Source organism: Eriocheir sinensis, chromosome 12 (genome assembly GCF_024679095.1).
Source record: "Eriocheir sinensis breed Jianghai 21 chromosome 12, ASM2467909v1, whole genome shotgun sequence".
In the NCBI taxonomy this organism is placed as follows: domain Eukaryota; kingdom Metazoa; phylum Arthropoda; class Malacostraca; order Decapoda; family Varunidae; genus Eriocheir; species Eriocheir sinensis.
Genome location: NC_066520.1, coordinates 16,718,792 through 16,739,951, shown reverse-complemented (window position 1 = coordinate 16,739,951; position 21,160 = coordinate 16,718,792). Strand labels below are relative to the sequence as shown.

At 43.9% G+C, this 21,160-nt stretch overlaps 1 protein-coding gene across 3 annotated transcripts in view; it reads left to right on the top strand.

Annotated features, from left to right (window-relative positions):
* Positions 1 to 20,298, top strand: part of LOC126997504 (transcription cofactor vestigial-like protein 3) — an 80,357-nt gene extending 60,059 nt beyond the window's left edge. For 2 of the 3 annotated variants that reach the window (XM_050858628.1, XM_050858629.1), the window contains exons 5-7: positions 9,533 to 9,782; positions 10,289 to 10,449; positions 15,968 to 20,297. In XM_050858628.1, the coding sequence (XP_050714585.1) occupies positions 9,533 to 9,782; positions 10,289 to 10,449; positions 15,968 to 16,023 (467 nt within the window). In that variant the 3' untranslated portion in view covers positions 16,024 to 20,297. Of the gene's footprint in view, positions 1 to 9,532; positions 9,783 to 10,288; positions 10,450 to 15,967 lie in introns of all 3 variants that reach the window. The other variant, XM_050858630.1, reaches the window with a different exon arrangement.
* The last annotated feature ends 862 nt before the right edge of the window (positions 20,299 to 21,160 follow it).

Genomic DNA, 21,160 nt, shown 5'->3' with positions numbered 1-21,160 from the left:
TACAGGCGACAAGGTACCCGCCATCCGAACCCGTGTTGCAGGGGCAGAATGGGTGTCCGGACAATGGGCGGGTGGGTGTCGGCCGGGTGTTGGGTGCGCGGCGGCTGCTGTGGTCGGGGTCGCGGACAGGCGGTCGGACAAGGCCCCCCACGCGAGGTCGCTGCAGGTGGCCGCGGAAGGGACTCGTCGCACACGCACGATAACAGAACGAGAGTGGCAATGATAACTGTGAGAGAGAGAGAGAGAGAGAGAGAGAGAGAGAGAGAGAGAGAGAGAGAGAGACCACGAATACAAAAAAAAGTTCCCCTTCCCACATCGTAAGCAAATGGAAAACAGTCCCAGCGCCATTAAAAACACAAACACACACACACACACACACACACACACACACACACACACACACACACACACACACACACACACACACACAAATACACACAGCTTAAAACACGTCTTTGTTCACTTAATTCCGACACAGACCGAGAAGATTAGCGAGCGGGGAACACGATGCCGCGGCGCCCACACTAATGAATCGGGAGTCACCTGGTGAGGCTGACAATGGGGCACCTGACACCACGCCCTTTGATGCCGACACCTCCGCGCGTCTCCTTACCGCCTCCGATGACAGACAGACAGAGAGACAGACAGAAAAAATAGAGACAGAGGAAAATGAATAGATAAGTGTAAGGATAAAAGAAGAGGGAGAAATGGATAAAGGAGGATGGAAGATAGATAGATATGGGTAGATAGAGAGACAGACAGACAAACAGACAGGCAGAAAAGATAGAAACAGAGGAAGATGGATATATAAATGTATGGATAAAAGATGAGGGAGAGAGAAATGGATAAAGGAGGATGGAAGAAAGATAGATATGGGTAGATAGAGAGACACAGACAGACAAACAGACAGGGAGACATACATACAGACAGACAGACAGACACATCGAGAATATATACTTAAATCAATTCCTCGCATCTTTCTACTACCTTTGATGAGATACACAGACAGACAAACAGACTCCTTTATAATTTCCTGACTACGTAGAGTTTTTGTTAGTCACACACTTCCTCTACTTAAACAGGAATAAGCGTTAGGGGAGCCAACGATTTTTTTTTTAATGACGATATTTTAATAATAATAATAATAATAATAATAATAATAATAATAATAATAATAATAATAATAATAATAATAATAATAAGCGGTTTAATGATAAATACATTCAACCACTGACTGAAAACATACACACACACTTATCTAAAATACGTGTAAACCTAAAATGACGATAAGAAACAAAATGGTGACTAAAATTAAAATAAATACAAACAAAAGGAAAATGAATATAATGAATTTGATATTTGCCGCAAGTGAGGTAAAACATCTCTTTTAATATACGAAATACCAGTAGCTACGCGGCGAAGAGGCTTTGAAATAAATAAATACACACAATAAAAGAATAAAGATTGTGTTTGTATATCCGTGTGTGTAAAGCCACTTGCCACACTGCGAGGAAGCCCTGCGATATATGTGTAACGCCGGTAACAACAAACGTAAAAATCCATTAGCGATGAGACTAAGTTGGCGGGACGCGGAGAGTGGAGGCGGCCACAAACATCCCTCAACGGCCCTTAATACCGTCTACTTTGCGGTGGTTTATGTGTTCTGGGGCCGCAAGACCATCACACGGGCAGCTCCCTCACGCGTATCACTGTGCTAACTCGCTCTATGCTAACTTGTGATGTGCTAACTCGCTCTATGCTAACTTGTGATGTGCTAACTTGTGATGTGCTAACTTGTGATGTGCTAACTTGTGATGTGTTAACTTATGATGTGCTAACTCATCTTATGCGAACTCGTCTTTTGAGAACTCGTCTTGTGCGAACTCGTCTTTTGCGAACTCTTCTTGTGCGAGCTCGTCTTGAGGGAACTCGTCTTGCGCGAACTCGTCTTTTGCGAACTCTTCTTGTGGGGGCTCGTCTTGAGGGAACTCGTCTTGTGCGAACTCGTCTTTTGCGAACTCTTCTTGTGCGAGCTCGTCTTGAGGGAACTCGTCTTGTGCGAACTCGTCTTTTGCGAACTCTTCTTGTGCGAGCTCGTCTTGAGGGAACTCGTCTTGTGCGAACTCGTCTTTTGCGAACTCTTCTTGTGCGAGCTCGTCTTGAGGGAACTCGTCTTGCGCGAACTCGTCTTTTGCGAACTCTTCTTGTGGGGGCTCGTCTTGAGGGAACTCGTCTTGTGCGAACTCGTCTTTTGCGAACTCTTCTTGTGCGAGCTCGTCTTGAGGGAACTCGTCTTGTGCGAACTCGTCTTTTGCGAACTCTTCTTGTGCGAGCTCGTCTTGAGGGAACTCGTCTTGTGCGAACTCTTCTTGTGCGAGCTCGTCTTGAGGGAACTCGTCTTGTGCGAACTCTTCTTGTGCGAGCTCGTCTTGAGGGAACTCGTCTTGAGGGAACTCGTCTTGAGGGAACTCGTCTTGCGTGAGCTCGTCTTGCGCTGCTTCCTCCCCGCCACTCCTCCGCTAGTTCGCGCACCCTGCTTGACTTGTCTCGGTTCAATCTCGCTAAATAACTCACCTTGCATTCCTTTTTTTTCTCCTCCTTGCTTTTTTGCTTGCTTGAGCTTCTTCACTTTCCCACCTTCCTGTCTTTTTCTGTTTGCTTGTTTGTTTTTTTTATCTGCCTTCTTCATATTTTTTCCTTCCCTCAGTACACATTTATGGCCTTGTTGTGCAAGTTGTTTTTATCGTGGTTTTCATTTTATCAGTTTATTTGTTTAAGTGAGAGTAATCCCAAGGTATATACGCTTCCAGATTGTTGAGTTTTTTTTATATATTATTATGCGTTTATGATTTTTTTTTTTTTAACGTGGTCGCCTTATTCAACAGTGTAAATACTTCGAATATAATGGAACTGCAAATTCTTTCTCTCTTTTGTATCTTTATTACGAGTTTTTTTTCGTGTATCCTCGCTTTTGACTCCTATCCATCCGCCTTCCTTTCTTCTTCTCCCGCTCCTAGTCTTCTTCCTCCTCCTCCTCTTCCTCCTCCTTCCCCTTCAACGTACTATACTCGCCGCTGTTGTTATTATGTAGTTTATCGCAAATTTATCGTCAGACCCAACTCAACATTCTTTCCTTCAATTAAAACATGTTTATACTCGGTTCTCCTCTTCCTGTCATAGTCTCGATACGTGAAACGAGAAAAATATTAGTGAAAAGGAGAAAAGAGAGAATAAAAGAAGTAGAGGGAAGAGACGCGAGAAAAGGATAAAGACTCGAAAAAAAAAGACCACAGGAGAGGAAAAATAGGAAAAGAAAAATGAGATAAAACATTAGAAACACCAGAGGAACGAATGGAAGCAATGAAGAAAAAAATAGACCAGTAGAAAAGGATTAAATAAAAAATAAAAAAGATATACAAGCCAAAAATAAAGTTAGTGGAAAGGACTGGAAAAGACCTGATAAAGAGGACCACAGAAAATAAAAGATTACAAAAAAATAGCACTGCATCGTTATCAGACTAAACCAGCCGTAACACAGTGAACCTTTTTTTTTTACTCATCACACAAAGTTATTCGTAGAAATCACAACTGCAACAGAAGCTACAGTTGCAATGGCAAAGACAGAGTATATATTTTTAACTTTTTTTGATGCGTGTTTCTATATTTTTATTCCTGATGCTGCTGAAATTCCTATACGTAGTACTTCTGCTTCAACATTCCTCCTTTTCCTTCTCTCTCCAGCTACTCCTCCTCCTCCTTTTCGTCATCTATATCTTCATCTCGCTGCTGTTGTTGTTGCCGTTAGCTGCTGCTGTTCCTGCTACGGCTATTCGGCGAAAGATTAATGACATAAATCAACAGTTATACGAGCTGTGTTCAAGGCGAGCATCAGCGGCCGTCCGAACCCTATCATAAAGACCATCAGAATCCATCCTTGTACGCCACGTCGATGCGTTGATCAGAGGAACAATGACACCGCGTCCCTAACCGATCCTCGCCTCTCGCTAGCTTGCCAGGACGCGGAAAACACGCCTCGACCAGGAGCAATCCATCACCTCCCAGAGAGTAAAACCTCCAACTCGTAAACGTGTTCGATGCTGCAGGAGAAACATTTCCCTTCTGCACCCGGCATCTGGAGGAGTCGGCGAGGGTGTGGCGTGGACGATGCTCTCATCTTGGCAGTGGGAATGAGGGATATCAGTCATGCAGATCCTTGCCTGACTGACTGAAGGACTGACTCAACCTCCCTGGACTCAACTGGTGGTCATGAGGGTCGCTGTGCCCCTGACCGACTCACTGCCAATCATACTGACTCAGTGGTCGACTAAACCCGCCCGTGGACGTACCTGCCGGGGCCACGGAGTCCCATCCATACTGACTACCCTAAAGACAGACTAATCTGCCTTCCTGACTGTCTAGCTGCATGCCTTCCTGACTGATTGACTGATTGCCCCAGTATCTCATTGCCTATCCCGGGCGAGTGAGTGACCGTCGGGCGGGCGGGTGGCGGGCGGCGGGCGGGGCGGATGGCGGGGACTTGGGGACACACGGGCACCCGGAGACTTCAAACGCTGCGGCGCCTTTGTCTCTGAGATGATTGTGCGGCGGCGCTGGGGACTGTCAGATCGGCGCCGCCCCCCACGCCCGTCCTGCTAACTGGGGCCGTCGGGAATATATAATTAAGAGCCAAATCTGCCCGCCGAGCCAAAGGGATGATGGGTCCATGTGGCTGGGGGGCGGGGATGACCGAGCGAGACAGGTTGCATCGTCGCCATAGCTCAGTCATGCCTGCCAACCCTTCCGCCCACTATCACTGCCTTCCTTCTACCCCTCCTCCTCCTCCTTCTCCTACTTCGTCTCCTATTGCTCCTACATCTCCTCCTCCTCCTCCTTCTTCTCCCATTCCTCCTTTCATCTACCCTTCATCATCATTACCATTATCATCAGCTGCCTCAGAGATGGCAGCGCCCGAACTTCGTCCCTTCCTCCTCGCTCTACTTCGGCGGCGGTGTGTCTCCCCTTCTCATGCACTCAAGCAGCTTTACCTTGTTTGATCAGCTCCTCCGTAAGTCGATCCTACCTGCAAGCTCACCCTCCCCCAACACCTCCCTCCCTCACACACACAAACACACAGACCCATCGCTATGCAAACGTCCTCTCCATCCACCTCCTTCTTCCGCCTAAATAATCGCCCGAACCTTAATTATTAGACCAACATACTGAGCAATGAGTGTACCCGCAAAAATTTTCCGCTTAACAGGCACATCCCGCATCAGGAAACATTTGTCACAGTCGGGTTGCCGCTCGGACCGGGAAACGAATTAGGAACACAATTTCGCAGATAACGAAATTGCGTGGCTGCCTTCTTACGAGTAAATGTGTACCGCAGACAGGATGCCGCGCCCCGCCTTCCCGACCGAACACTATCGCCAGAAAGGACCGTAAAATTGTAATAACGAGAACGCGAGTGATGGCGACTGATCCGCTTCCGTAATGGCCTGGGCGGCGTCATTATCATCGTCATTATCGGTAGCGTCCTTTTTCCCACCTGCGATTTGTATGAATGATAACAAGCAAGGCGAATCAAACTTGCGAGCACTCCATTATTTGCTTGTTAGGGAGAGATATCGCTAACTTAACAGGCGGAGATGTTAACCTATTACTCTATAACTCTCTCCGTGGCTGACGATGGAGAGAGAGAAAGAGAGAGAGAGGAAGAACCATGGACGCAGAAGGGAATCTCCTCAACGTGGCTTTTCCGTCACCTGTTTAGTTACTGTTTTGTTTTTACAGTAAGGGAGGCAGCGCAAAGGCAAAAAAACAAAAACATCAACAAAGAAATGAAATTCCTGTTATACGCTGCTTCGAGACGATAATAAAAAAAGAACGAGAGGTCAGTGAGAGGTCAATTTTGAGTTGGGTTTGTTTTGGGTTTGTATTGCAAAGAAAAGAACGACGAGGTATATTGTTTTCATTCTAAATTGCTCACGAAAAATATATAGTAATGGGAATTGTCCTTAATACGTACTACAGGATATTCTTCACTAATCGTTACGCATTTTTAATAAAGTTATGAGGAAATTAACATACAGAAATAGACCGTTTATCAAAGTTAGCGAAAGAATTACTGATCATTTCGCATTTTTAATAAGAAGTTGAAGAAATTGACCGTTTATCTAAGTTGGCGAAGGAATTACTGATCATTTCGCATTTATAATAAGAGACTGAAGAAACGCCTGTACAGACAGAGACACGCCAGTCCTCGTCGACAGACCGACTTGGTCAGCTAAATTTCGATCGCCGATAGAGTCGGTCTGTCGGCTCCCTGCTACGGGCCGCCTTTGGCAAAGGCCCGTGCTCCCTCTTGCAAGAGGGAGCAATCTTCCCCCCCCCCCCCCACACCTGTACAGAAATCGACCTTTTATGCAAGTTAGCGAAGAAAGTACTGATCATTTCCCATTTTTTAATAAGAAATTAAGAAATTGACCGTTTATCTAATTTAGCGAAGAAAGTACTGATCATTTCGCATAAGAGATTGAAGAAATTGACCGTTCATCCAAGTTAGCGAAGAAAGTGCTGATCATATCGCATCTTTTAATATGAAGTTGAAGAAATTGACCGTTTATCTAAGATAGCGAAGAAAGTACTGATCATATCGCATCTTTTAATACGAAGTTGAAGAAATTGACCGTTTATCTAAGTTAGCGAAGAAAGTACGGATCATTTCGCATTTTCAATAAAAGACTGAAGAAACGACTTTAAAGAAATCGACCTTTTATCTAAATTAGCGAAGAAAGTACTGATCATTTCGCATCTTTTAATATGAAGTTGAAGAAATTGACCGTTTATCTAAATTGGCGAAGGAATTACCGATCATTTCGCATTTTCAATAAGGAAATGAAGAACCGAACGTACAGAAGTCAACCGTTTATCCAAGTTAGTGCAGGAATGCCACCCTCGGAGGTGCCTTGCCATTCTCCTCACCAGGCATCGTCCCCAAGTAGTGTTAAGAGGTAAAAGACAGCCTTGAGAGGGAGGGAAAGACTGACCACTCAGCTGAGATGTCCCAAGGCAAGTGCGGGAGAGCATTGAATAACAGGTCCTTCCAACCCTCTCTCTCCCCTCGGTCCGCGAATGTCATTACTTCGAAGAGGAAATGTGTTAACGAAGGAAGGAGTCTGGCGTAGAGTGAGTGTAATGATGTAAATTTCTATACCCTCTTCTTTTTCTTCTTGATCATTTTTGTTGTTGTTCATGTTCTTTGTTTATGTTCTTCATCTTTTTTTTCTTTTTTTTTGTTGTTCTCGTTCTTTTCTTGTTGTTTCTTGTTTGTTTTATTGTTCTTGTTCCATTTTTTTCTTCTTTGTGTTATTTTTCTTGTCCTTATTCCTGTTCTTATTGTATCACTCTCGATTTCCTTAACTTTGCACGCCTTATGACACGATTTGTATTGCCGTTGATACGTTAGGCAGAAAGGTGGAGGACGTTGAGAGCCTTCCTACTGCAGTGGACTAATACTGTCTAACGATGGTGATGATAACGATGACGATGATGATGATAATAATGACAATGATGATGACATGTATTTTCTGTGGGTTTATACTAAGAGAAATTAATGCCCCTTCTCTACGTATCAAGAAAACATCCCCTCTATGTCAATTAATCTATTTATTTTTCTATTTAATTATCTATCTGTTTTCTACTCGTTTTTAATTATCTACCTGTTTGCATATCCATCAATGTATTAATGTGTGTCTACCTATCAATGTATATACTTATCTACCAATCTATCTATTCAGCTATTGATCTGGCTATCTTTATATACATCTTGTCTATTTATCTAACTCTATAAATGTCTACCTATCAATATTTCTCCCTATTTGCCTTTATCTATCTACCTATCCAACTTGTTTTATAGCAGAGGAAGCAACTCAAGGGCAAAATATAAAAAAAGAGTCCGCTAGGCGCTGCTCCTGAACAAAAAATCGAATGAGAGGCCAAAACGGGAGGGTCATTTGATCTGTGTCTATCTACTTCCAAATACTGCTGCTTGAGCCTCGGGGGGCGGCGGAGGACGGGCCACCAAAGCCACCCCGATCTGTCTTCGCTCACTCGTAAACCCAAAGACACGCAAAAGCTTTAAAACCATAAAAACACACTTAATAATAAACGTATTCATGATTTTTACCATATATGAGCTTAACAGGTGATCACGCTGAGTTGCTGAGGGGGATGGGGAGGAAAGGAAGGGAGAGGCGAGGGGGAAGGTGGAGGTTGGCAGGCCTGGGCGGGGTAACCAATCAGTATGCAGGGCAGGGCGATGGAACAACCTTCGGGAATGTTGGCAATGCTGTGTGTGTGTGTGTGTGTGTGTGTGTGTGTGTGTGTGTGTGTGTGTGTGTGTGTGTGTGTGTGTGTGTGTGTGTTTGAAAAGAAGAAGGAAAAGGAAGAAAAGAAGAAGAATTAAGAATGAAAATAACAAGAGGAGGAAGAAGTAAACAAAAAAGAGGAAAAAAAGAAAAAATAATAATACCTTTGCATGTTTTACTGTCGCTTCTGTGTGTGTGTGTGTGTGTGTGTGTGTGTGTGTGTGTGTGTGTGTGTGTGTGTGTGTGTGTGTTTGTGTGCTGCATCGCTTCGTCTACGTCTGTCAGCTTGTGTCCTTATATAAACTAAACCTTCATTTGGGCCCCAGACTGCACTTCACCAAACTTTAGATGCAATAAAACTCAGTACAAATGGAGCAAAAAAGGAGAACTCTTTACTATCAGGTTTTTTCCTTTTTTTTCCTCATTTATTTGTGAGACATTCCTCGCTGCCTACTGGTCTTCTTCTTCCTCACTCCCAGCACGCCTTTCCCTGACTTAAACTTCGTGAACTCAAGGCACAAGAATCAGTAAGTCACCCAGTAAGTCAGTCCATCATTCAGTAAATCCAGAACTGAAAATTACTAGTTATATATACCATTAAGTTTTTATGGCTAAGGAAGCAGCTGGAGGGATAAAAAGAAAGAAAAATATAGAAAAGCTCGTTAATCACCGCTCCCGCAAAAGCAAACAAGAAGTGGCCGGAAGAGTGGTCAATTTCAAATGGAGAGGTGCCTTGAGACTTGACAGAGGGTAGACACTGTGTAGGCTGGATTGGGCTGAGTTGGACTGGACTTTGCTGGACTTTGCCTGGTCTGGTCCCGCCGCACAAGACATGTAAAAGTTTTTTTTTATTAAATGCCTACAAAGATGGAGGTAATTTCCGGCCAGATTGAACATTTACTGGCTCACAGACTACAATTTGCTAGCATAAAAGCCACTTCCAGCGTGTGTGTGTTGGGGGGAGGGGGGGTAAGTTGTGTGTGTGTGTGTGTGTGTGTGTGTGTGTGAATTTAGTTTACGTACACACACACACACACACACACACACACATCCCCAACCCTCCCCCCTTACACACACACATTTCCCCTACCTTCCCAAAACACCCCCACACTACACCCTTCCCATCCTTCCAATCTCTTACTCCTTCCTCCTGTCGCCTCCAGACCCGTGCCCGATGTCTCAAAGGAACCTCCCAGCCTCCTTCTGGAACAGCCATTATCACGCGGGGGTGTCGGGCTACGGCGGCGCGGGTGGCTCCGTAGCGCTGGCAGGGCACGAGGGCCTCTACCCAGACTACTCCAGCCTGCACGGCCTCCACCAGGGCGATCCGTGGGCCTACAACTTCACCGCGGCGGGACAGTACCCTCACCACCGCTCCATGGCTGACTTCACCTACATGCCCTCTTCCTCAAGGTACGCTGTGTGTGGGTTCGTCTTTCCTCCTCCTCCTCCTCGTCCTCCTCGTCGTCCTCTTCTCTTTCTTCTTCTCTCCTTCTACTTATCCTCCCAATCTTCCAGTCCTCCTCCTTTTATTTTCTTTCCTATTGCTACTTCTTTTTCTGTTTTTCGTCTATATCTTGCACTTCTTCTACAGCCCTGCTTCTTTGCCGGCCTTTTCCAGCTTCCTCATTCGTAGTTTAGTTTCACTTCATCAGCTTAATACGCCGGGCTCTTACTCTTCCTTTCCTCCTATTCTTCTCTCTTCTCTTCGTCTTCCTCCACAAAACACCTCTCTACTTATGCCTCAATTGTAGTTTCTGTTTTATTAATACGTCCTGCAATCATTCTTCTTTGCATTCTATTCGTTTTCTTGCTCCTCCGCTTCTTTCTCTTTCACTAGCTTCTTTACTTGTGCCTCAATCGTAGTTTCGTCTCATTGTCTAACCCCTCGGTCTAACACGCCCCCCGCCCCGCTCCAGGTATCCCCACAACTACTCGTCCTTACTGATGGGTCGCGCGCCGCGGCTGCCTCAGTGCGTGGTGGGGAAGGCTGACCCCTGGAACCCTGCGCCCCGCCTTCACGAAGAGATGACCTTTGACCCCGCCGCCGCCTACAGCCACCACTTCTCGTCCATGTCAGGTATTGATGCTACTACTACTGCTGCTGCTGCGGCTGCTACAACTATTACTACTACTACTACTACTACTACTTCTCCTCTTCCTCTTTCTCTTCCTCTTCCTCTTCCCCTCCCTGTTCCTCCTCCTCCTCCTCCTCTTCCTCCTCCCCCTCCTCTTCCTTTTCTTCTTCCTCCTCCTCCTACTACTACTACTACTACTACTACCATTACAATACTACTACAAGAGAGAGAGAGAGAGAGAGAGAGAGAGAGAACGGGGGCTACAAAGGAGAGAGGGGAGAGCGGGACAACATGATTAAATGGTCGCTGGCGTCGTTATTGCTTTTAATTGTCTAGATCAAGGGTGACCACGTTCGAATCCCCGCTCTTGACCCTCACTTCCTTCCGCCTCGACCTTCCATACCTAACCACTCTCTCTTACTGCATAAATCCTCCTATACTCTCCCTCTAAGACATCTAAATCGACTTCACGCACTAGAACAGGACTCAAATCTATCTTCGTGTAAGTTATTATGCTTCAATACCAGTAATCAAACAAGAACCACTGACTAAGCTTCTCCAGGGTATATAAACAGACTTAAAAACACTGATACGGGGCATAAAATCACTAGTTATCAAGACGTTTCAGTGCAAATAAGCGATATGTGTGACGGTGCAAGGATAATGGTATAAGAAGGTGAGGGTGATGGCAGAGAGATGCAATTGAGAGAAGAGATAAAGCAATTAGATCTGAAGGAAAAGGATACAGATGACAAGCTACTGGACACAACATATAAGATCGGATGACACTAAGAGGCATGAAGGCGAAGTAGAAGAGGATGGTGGTGGTGGTGAGGGTGGTGGTGGTGAGGCGTCTGGTGAGTCCGAAGTCAGTGCCGCGTGCGAGGGTCGGGACGCAGGGACAATATCGGTACTCAGAGGTGACATCAATAATGGTCTCAGTCCCCCAACGCGACCATGGCTTCCACTCCATTTCGTCCCCTTCCCAAAACACATTAACTCGTATACCCTCCCCAAACTATTTTCAACATTCTTTCTATATCTCTTTCTTTCTCTATATATCTCTCTTTTTACCTCCGTCTACCTCTCTATCTGTCTTTCTATTTAGCTATCTATCGTATAAACCAATCTGCAGCTTCCTTTAAAATTTGCTCCCTCATAAAATTATTCGTGTATGCAGAAGTTAATTTACTGAGACTTCGAGGCTGCGAGATATTTTTCACCTGTCATCTCTCTCCCACTCGTATTCCTTTCCCCAAACTATTTTCCACATTCTATCTTTATTCTGTTCTCTCTCTATCTACCTTTCTATCTAACTATCTATCGTGCATACCAACCTACCGCTACCTTTGCAATATACTCCCACCCAAAGCTTATTCGGTATACAGAAGTTAGTTTACTGAGACTTCGAGGCTGCGAGACATTTTTCACCTGTCGTTCCTCCCCCGCAGCTAGACCCAGACCCACACGTTCAAACATTTCAGGCCTTGCACACCCACACACGATAAAGCTTTTGTAGAGTTTGTGTGTGTGAAGAGAAAAGCAGCAAACGTTTCATAAATAAGAAAAACAGTATGGCAAAAATAATAATCACACAGAATAATTACCTAATCCAAATATGAAACCTTTTAATTCTCTTCCTACAAATTATTTTTCATCAAGTAATTTACGAAACTCGAAATTCACACACACAACCTGCCTTCCATTTTCCTTTCCTTCCTTCCTTCCTTCCTTCCTTCCTTATTTCCATCCTTCCTTTTATTCTATCCCGTCATCCCATACTTCATTCTCCCTTCCTTCTTCCTCTCCCCATTCTTCCCTTTCGCCCTTGGCCCCTCCTCCCTGCCTCCCTTTTCTCATTCCCTCATTCCCTCCCTTTCTCCCTCCCTCCCTCCCTCCTTCCATCAGTGCATATAATCTCATTTTGAGAGAGAGGGACCTGGAGATTAACAGTGTGGAATGCAATAAACATATTTGAGAGAGAGAGAGAGAGAGAGAGTCAGTCAAGTATCGGAACATCAAAGACCTTTCCCTATCTTTCTTTTTCTCTCCCTCGCTCTCTCTTTCTCTCATATCTCCCGATCGCTGCGTGTTATCGGGTTATCCCTGGACGCGTGACGTGGCAAAATCCTGCTCTGTGATTGGCTGTTCCCACGCTAACACCTCGTGACGTCACCGCTAGAGGAATACAGGGCGGACTGGGCGAGTGGACGGATGTGTGTAGCCGTCACCACAACGATGACAGAAACCAGTTCTCTTTTCTGACAAATGGAAAGTTGACATTTATGAAACATTCCTCTCTGCCTACCGTGGACGAGTAAGGGTCGAGAGGTCATGTCATTTATATACGATGGTCACCGCGATTCCTCGGTCCACTCGCGATACCAAATGAGCCGTGAATCAGACAACTTTCTTAGCCATAGGAGAGATTTCCCCGTAGTGCAGAAGGGCGGCGACTCTTCCTTCTCGGTCTGTTTCGTCTCTTGGAATAAGAATAAAAAGAAGAAGAAGAAAAATATAAGAACAATAATAAGAAGAATAGAAGAAGTACCTTTCCACGTGTAATAAATAAACATTGTGAACTATTTGTTTGGTCTTAACGTGAGATTCATACCGCGCTTCTCCAAATTCTGTTGAAAAAGAACTCAATCTCGTGGAGTAAGGGATCAACTAAACTCATTTCAAACAACCTGTGAACTGTTTTCTTGGTCTTTACGTGAGATTTATACCGCCTCTTCAAATCCTAGTGTAACAGAATTCAATCTCATGGAGGAAGGGATAAACAAAACTAATTGGGGGTTAATATTTCGACTCTATTGACCAACGAGGTGTTCAGAACTAAACTAATTGGGGGTTAATATTTCGACTCTATTGACCAACGAGGTGTTCAGAACTAAACTAATTGGGGGTTAATATTTCGACTCTATTGACCAACGAGGTGTTCAGAACTAAACTAATTGGGGGTTAATATTTCGACTCTATTGACCAACGAGGTGTTCAGAACTAAACTAATTGGGGGTTAATATCTCGACTCTATTGACCAACGAGGTGTTCAGAACTAAACTAATTGGAGGTTAATACTTCGACTCTATTGACCAACGAGGTGTTCAGAACTAAACTAATTGGAGGTTAATACTTCGACTCGAGTGATTAATGAGGTGTTCAGTCAGGCCTCAGATATCGATGTGTACCTACTTTCACCTACAAGTCGAATGTTTCGTTAAAAGCCGCGCGCTCTGAACCGAATCCGACGTCCCTTGATCTCCTCCCAGCCTTGACAAAAAAAATAAATGATGCCTAGCTACGTAGACCTTGCTTGGCCATGTGTGATGAACGTGAGTGTGTGTGTGTGTGTGTGTGTGTGTGTGTGTGTGTGTGTGTGTGTGTGTGTGTGTGTGTAGTACAGGTTCCGATGCTACGTTATCTCGACTAGTTTTATTCGTGTTCGTAAATATATATACACTTTGTCACGTCTTTTATTTTCCCTGTGCGTTCCAAACCTTTATATTTCGATTAACTTATTTCCTTTATGCGATCCAATCCTTCATATCTGGATTTTTTTGTTTTTGTTTCGGTGATTTTCTTTCAAGAGTTTTCGACGGCTGTGATCTTTCGTTGATCTTATCGCGGACTTTATCGAATTTTAGATTATTGTAGCTGTTCCTCTTGACTAAACCTGAAATAACTCTCTCTCTCTCTCTCTCTCTCTCTCTCTCTCTCTCTCTCTCTCTCTCTCTCTCTCTCTCTCTCTCTCTCTCAAAATTCATATATCTCTAACTACCTTTCTCAAACATACTAATAAAATATTTGAGTCTACCTTCATTTTTTTCTCTCTCTCAAAGCTTAAAATACTTTCACGACCATAAAATTAGGTTGAATCAGGTCAGTTAACAATGATTTTCAGACTATAACCCGTTCCCCTTTGTCTTTATAAATCTCGACATTGTGGTTTTATCAAGAAAGTTGTTGACTGACAAACTGAATACAACCATTAGTTTATCTTTACTCCAAATGAAACTTTTAACATCAGGAAGGATATTGACTGACTAACTGACTAACTGATTTGGATGAGAAAACGACACGTCATCACAAAGATCATAGTCGTAAAAGAAGGAAGGGGAGAAAGAAAAAAATCTATTGATAAGTTTTACGCTGAGAGGGGAGAGGTTCGCGTAAGTTAAGGAAAAAGATTAACATGGAAGGGCGCAAGCGAGGGAGAGGGGAAAAAGGGGAGCATAGTCGGAAGATAGTGAGGGAACTTTGATGGAGGTTTAGGAGGGAGAGAGAAAGGGGCGAGGGCAGGATGAGGAGGCAGGGAAGGGGATCAGAGTAATAAGGAGAAGATAGGGAATAATTTCGAGCTAATGGTGAGGCTGGTGGGAGCGATGGAAGGGAAGAGGGAGAGGGAAGGAGAGCGAGGGAGCGGGAAGGAATAGACGAGGAGGGAGAACAGGACATAGTAGTAGTAATAAAGTAGTTTAAAATAAGGCTCTGAAGGCTGTTGAGAGCGATGAAAATGAAGGGGGAGAGGAAAGGAGAGCGAGGGAGCGGAAAGGAAAAGACAGGAGGGAGAACAGACATGGTGATAGTAATGGAGAAGATTTTAAAGGGGAAAGTCTTAAGGAAAATGGGCGATGGAAAATTATATTGGAGAGCGATGGAAAGGAAGAGGGAGAGGATAATAGAAAGAGGGAGCGGAAAGAGATTACAAGAAGGATGAACAGACAAAGTAGTAGTAATAAAGAGAGTTAAAAAGGAAAACTCATAAAGAAAAGGGGTAATGTAAAGAGAACGATGAAGAAGGGAGAAAGGAGAAGGAGAATAAAAGAAGATAATGGAAAAGACGAAGAGTAAAAAGACATAGCGGTAGTAATGAAGAGGGTTAAACGAAGTCTTAAAGAAAATGAGTAATATAAAGAGAACGATAGAGAGGAGAGAGAAGAGGAGGGAAACCGGCCATTATATTCGCGGTCGTTATAGAGAGGATAATAATGTAAGTCTTAAAATTAATAGATGATATGAAGAGATAAAAATGTTGTGTCGTTTATTGCATCCCGTTCTTTGGCAGGTCATCTTCTTCAGTCGTTATGATGCTCTTTTTTTTCATAGAGGACAGTAATCGTGAAGGAAATACAGGAAGTCTTAAGAAATATAAAAGTGTAGAGAGGAGAGCGATGTGGTCTGCGTCATATTCCCGCTGTTTCGCGCCATAACGTTTAGTCGTATTAATGATTTTACTTATTTTTTCATAGACATATACATTCGTGCCCTTAGCTATCACGAACCTCAATTTTCTCTCCACCTCTACCTCGCGTCTCTCCTATACTTATACCTATACTTATGATTATACTTATACATATGATTACGTTTCCTCACACCCCCTATATATTAGCTATCGTGGATCTCAGTTTCCCCTGAATATCATCTCACTTTTCTCCTACATGCTCAGACAACCATACAAGCTTCCTACTGGGGGGACTATATCTTCATGGCGTTTCTAACACTCACTTCCTTCCCCAGGGTTGGAGGGCACCGGAGCCACGCAGGAGGGCAGCAAGGACCTCTATTGGTTCTAGTCTGGTCACCGCCACCACCACACGCAGCAGTCCACGCCGCAGCCTTAACGCCACGCTGCCAAAGGACGACGGTGAAGACGCAGCGTTAGAGCGAGGGTTCAGTGGGGACGTGGCGGTGACAGACTAGTGAGCGTTCCTGTTCTGACTGTTTGTTGGTGTGCGCAAAAAACTCATGACGGTGGGAAAATGGAAACTGTGGCGGTGAATCTTGACAAATGATGCTCTGTGTGAAGTGTATAAGCACTGTCGAGTGATGTACAGATAATAAAATGGAAGACAGTGCGGTGAAGATTCTGGTTACGGTGGTGTCATGGCTGGGTCTAAGCAGTGACGAGTGATGTGAAAAGAATTAAACAGAAGACAGCGCGGTAAAGATTCAAGCGACGGTGGTTTCATGTCCGAGTCTAAGCAGCGTCGAGTGATGTGCAAGGAATAGAATAGAAGACAGCGCGGTAAAAATTCGGATGATGGTGATTTTATGTCTGGGTATGACGCGCAGACACTAACTTAGAGCTCACTGATAATAATGATGACTTATATATCTTGGTGTACCGAGTTTCCACACGACTGTGAACATTACGCGAAGACATATATAAAAAAGACTTACGGGGTGGCGCTAGTGAACGGAGGAAAACCTTAATGGAAAAAAATATATGTGAAGGTTTATTTTACTGCAATTACGCATATTACCGAGACCTAAAAGAAAACAAATTTCCCAACAACGTAGACAAATGACAAACTGGATGAGCGAAGACGGCAATGGAGAAGAAACGGTGACAAGCGGCCAAGGCGGTGAATCGAATACTTCACTGGTGTCTGAGAGTGAAGAGTACGGACATGTCTTCGGTGAGTAAAAAGAACCTCGGCAGAAAGAAAGTGTATTGGTGGCAGTCATGGTCATGGGAAAAATTACAAGGAGGACCAACTTACTGTGAAATACGAAGGACAATTTTACTTTAACGGCAAATAAACAGAACACCAGACCCGCACAGTGGAAAATGAAGCACATAAAACGGAAAATGCATCGACAACAGGTGTGAACGAACAGTAATGACCGCGACAATGTAATGTGTCCAGATTAGTGAAATTAACGTGTTTGTTCGCGCTGCCCAACCCTCGTCAGGATGTGTATCGATCTGCGCATAGCGAGGATAGAGTGAGTGACGGTGAGCGTGTCGGGAACAGGAAATACACGCGTGGTTATCAGCGCTGCCCACACTCCGACATGAAAAGTATTTGTAAGCGGGTAAAAAGAAAAGGCAAGGCATATTAGTGACGGAAAACGTGTCGGAAACAGGAAATACACGCGTGGTTATCAGCGCTGACAACACTACACAATATGGAAACTATTAACACGAGTAAAAACAGACAAAACAAGGAAGATTAGTGAAGGAAACTGATAGATTGTTGGATTATTTAGTCACGCCGCCGCATAGTGACAGAAAACCAATTCCTGAATCCCTCGTGGCAGCTAAAAAGGACTGTAGGTTTAAGAGCATCGGGTTGGGATGAAACTTAGAGGAAAGGGTGTGTCACGGCGCCGCATAGTGTCGGAAACCACTCCCTGCACCCCGCGTGGCAGCTATGAGGGAGTGTAGGTTTAAGAGAGTCGAAATGAGAGGGAATTTAAAGCAAAGGGCGTGGAAGTGAGCGGTGTTGGCCCCTCCCGACGCGGCGGCCTCCATGACACCGCCGCTTCCGCTAACACTGGACTGGAATGCGTTAAAAGTGTGGTAATCATATGCCGTAGAGAGCGGAAATTTACGTTATCATGTCAGAGTGAAAGGAAAAATAAAACGGATTACTGAACAGGAAAGAGACCGAAATAATTCACACACACATACACGCTCATACAAAAAATGCGTTGTAAATGTGGTAATCATATGCCGTAGAGAGCGGAAATGTGCGTTACCATGACAGACTGAAGGGAAAAATAAGTCACAATACTTAGAAGGAGTGAAACCGCAAAATAATTAACACACTCATACACGCACACGCACACACAAAAAAATATATACATTTGCACATACGCCAATTTCTTAAACATCGTATTAGTATTTATCAGCAGTTATGTGGCAAATTTGGGTTTTTTATTTCCATTTTCCGTTGGATTTTCACAAATTTGAGTCGACAGATTACCAACTCAGTCGTAAAATGTTATATAAAAAAAATCATCAAAACCAACTTACCACGCCTTGAAAAACGGATCAGAAAAGACAAACCAGCCACTTTATAGTTTGTTGAAGACTAATACATACACACATACACATACATACACACACACCTGATCCATTCCCTTCGCGGTCACGAGTTAGGTTTTCAGCGTCTCCTCCCAGCCTTCCTGAGCGCCGTGGATTGAGTGCTGAGCCTAAGGAGTGTCAAGACAGAAGAGGCGGTGGAAAAGGATGATCCAGAGTATAAAAGATAACAAAAAAGGAACTTATATGAGAAATGATGAAAAGAAATCAAATACGACTAAGAAATCTTCAAAAAATGCGGAAATAAGCACAGCAAAAAGAACACAGAATATAAGAACAACAAATATAAAAGAGAAATGATAAAAAGAAATGATATACGACAAAGAAATCTTCAAAAACTGCAGAAACAAAGCATTACAAAAATAAGAGAGCATACAACCACAACAAATATAAAAGAGAAATCACAAAAAGAAACCATTCACGACAAAGAAATCTTCAATAAACGCAAAAACAAACCATTCGTCTTCCACAACCCAACGTCACTAACCAGACATATTTTTTCTTCGCCACGAGGTAAATTCCTGTACACGTGGTAAGTTAAACGGAGCAGTACAACACTAATGAATAATATGATAAGGACGCAGTGTTCAAGGGAGGAGGAAGAAGACTACGCCGGGGACGACTTATGCGTTCAAGCGTTCGTGTGTCCTCCCCCTTTATATATTTGTACATAGAAATTTACATATACAAGGCTAGAGATACTGACTTCCATGACATGTGTTAATAACGAGCCCCGTGTACCTGTGAGTGTAGTGAGGCAAATATTCATAAAACGATACTCATTTGTTTACGTGCTGAGTAAGTGTGTTCGATTCCCTATGTAGGATTATGCAATGGAGGAAGTTCGGGGTCTGATTCGGTTCTCGGTGGTAAATATAAACGATAGAAGGGGTTGAGTTACTTCCCTTATCTCTCTCACTTGTTCGGTAAATTTGTTATAAGGGAAAAAAAACAATCCTCCATTCCATAGTCTCATGTTATTCCTTCATTCGAGTCTATTTCATGTTGTTTCCAGTAATGACGTGACGATATCTTTGTGCCCGGCCGGTGTGAGATGTCGGCGGTGACTGAGCTGGAGGTATAAGGAGAAAGGAGCGTGAGGCGTGAGTTGAGGCTGTACACGTTTGACTCTTGTTATCATGGTAAATACGGGGCACCACGGAGGTTAGCCGAGTCACCGTCTTCGTCACTATTCAGAGCGAGCCTTCACCAAGACTAATTTGTCACTTGAGTGGTGATTTAGACAACAGCCAGTCAGTCTCCACGCGTCACACTCAGAATTGGTGATGTAGAAGTGTTCAGACGACTGGCTTACCAACTCTAGTGACTGATCGGCCTTCACCAAGACTAATCCGTAACTAGAGTGGGGATTTAGACATCATCCATATCAGTCTCCGGTCTTCCCATCCAATACTGGTGACGAGGTTCTGTTCAGACGACTGGATCACCAACTCAAGTGACTGATCGGCCGTCACCAAGACTAATCCGTGACTAAATTGGTGATTAAGAGAGCACCAGTCGGTCTACACGCGTTATATCAAGTGTTGGTGACATGGTACTGCTGTGACGTCTGGGTGTGGTGCAGGGTGACGGGTGAATGGTGACGGATGATTGGTGAATGGTGACGGGTGAAGGGTGGATGGTCTGGGTGACGGGTGGGTGCTGTGGCTGCCCTCCCCATCACCCCTCATCACCCCTCACCCCTTTAACAGCTGCCACGTGTCGTCAGATGATCTCCCCAACCCTCCCCTCTCCTCCCTCCTCCCTTTCCTCCCCTGTAAGACTCACGCGCTGTATAGTTACCGCTTGCGACACCTTGAATAAACTCTAGGACTATACATACATACCTACATTAACCCGCAGCAAGTTATTTTAGGTGGTATACTAATGAATTGATATTTTTTTCACGTTAAGAAATGTAATAAAACTGTTCGCTACTGTTATTGTGATTTTCTTTTGTTGTTCTCCAGCTGACCCATGAGAGTTATGATGCAAGATAGTGTGTGTGTTTAGGATTAGATGTAACAAGAGCAATGTAATGGAAGAAGGGATGATTTTTGTTTCATGCTTCAACTGATGACGACACAACGAGAAAGGAAATATTTTAAGCTGGTGATGACTGAGCTTTTCCGTGTTAGTTATGATATTGGTAGACGTTGTTGTTGTTGTTGTTGTTGTTGTTGTTGTTGTTGTTGTTATTTCAGAAGAAGGGATAAAAAGGCAGTTGTAGCGATAGCATTTGTAGCTTTTTTGTTGTTGTTGTTGATGTAATAATAACGAAAAAATTTAGAATACTAACAACATCACTACTACTACTACTACTATTATTGTAAACAAATATATAAACCCACTAGGAATGCCACTATCATCACCACCACCACCACCACCACCTCCTCCTCCTCCACCACAATAACCACCATCAATAACAAAGCAAATACCAAACAAAACAAAACAAAAATCACGATATATGCATCCGTATAACTCCGACGCTACGTAACAAAAAAAACTGAGAATGAATAAAATCAAATAAATATCACGGCAATCACACATTCTGGCCACGCACGCCGCGCTTTGAAAAATTATCCTTATTGCTTCCGAAACTAAAAACCGAAAACGAAAACTCCATCGAGAAAATTATAAAACTATTTGCAGTGTCATTTCTCTGCATTAAGGGGAGGACCAATGGGAGGGCGGGTCGATAGAGGAAGCTCCGCCCACCACTCAAGCCTCGGCCAATCAGAAGCGAGGGCGAAGCAAGCGTACTGGGCGGCTGGTCATTATATTCACCATTCATGTCCATATAAATAATACACTAACACGAGCAGCCGGAGTCAAGCGAGGGAAGAAGTATAATAAATGTTGCGGTGGATGAATCATTA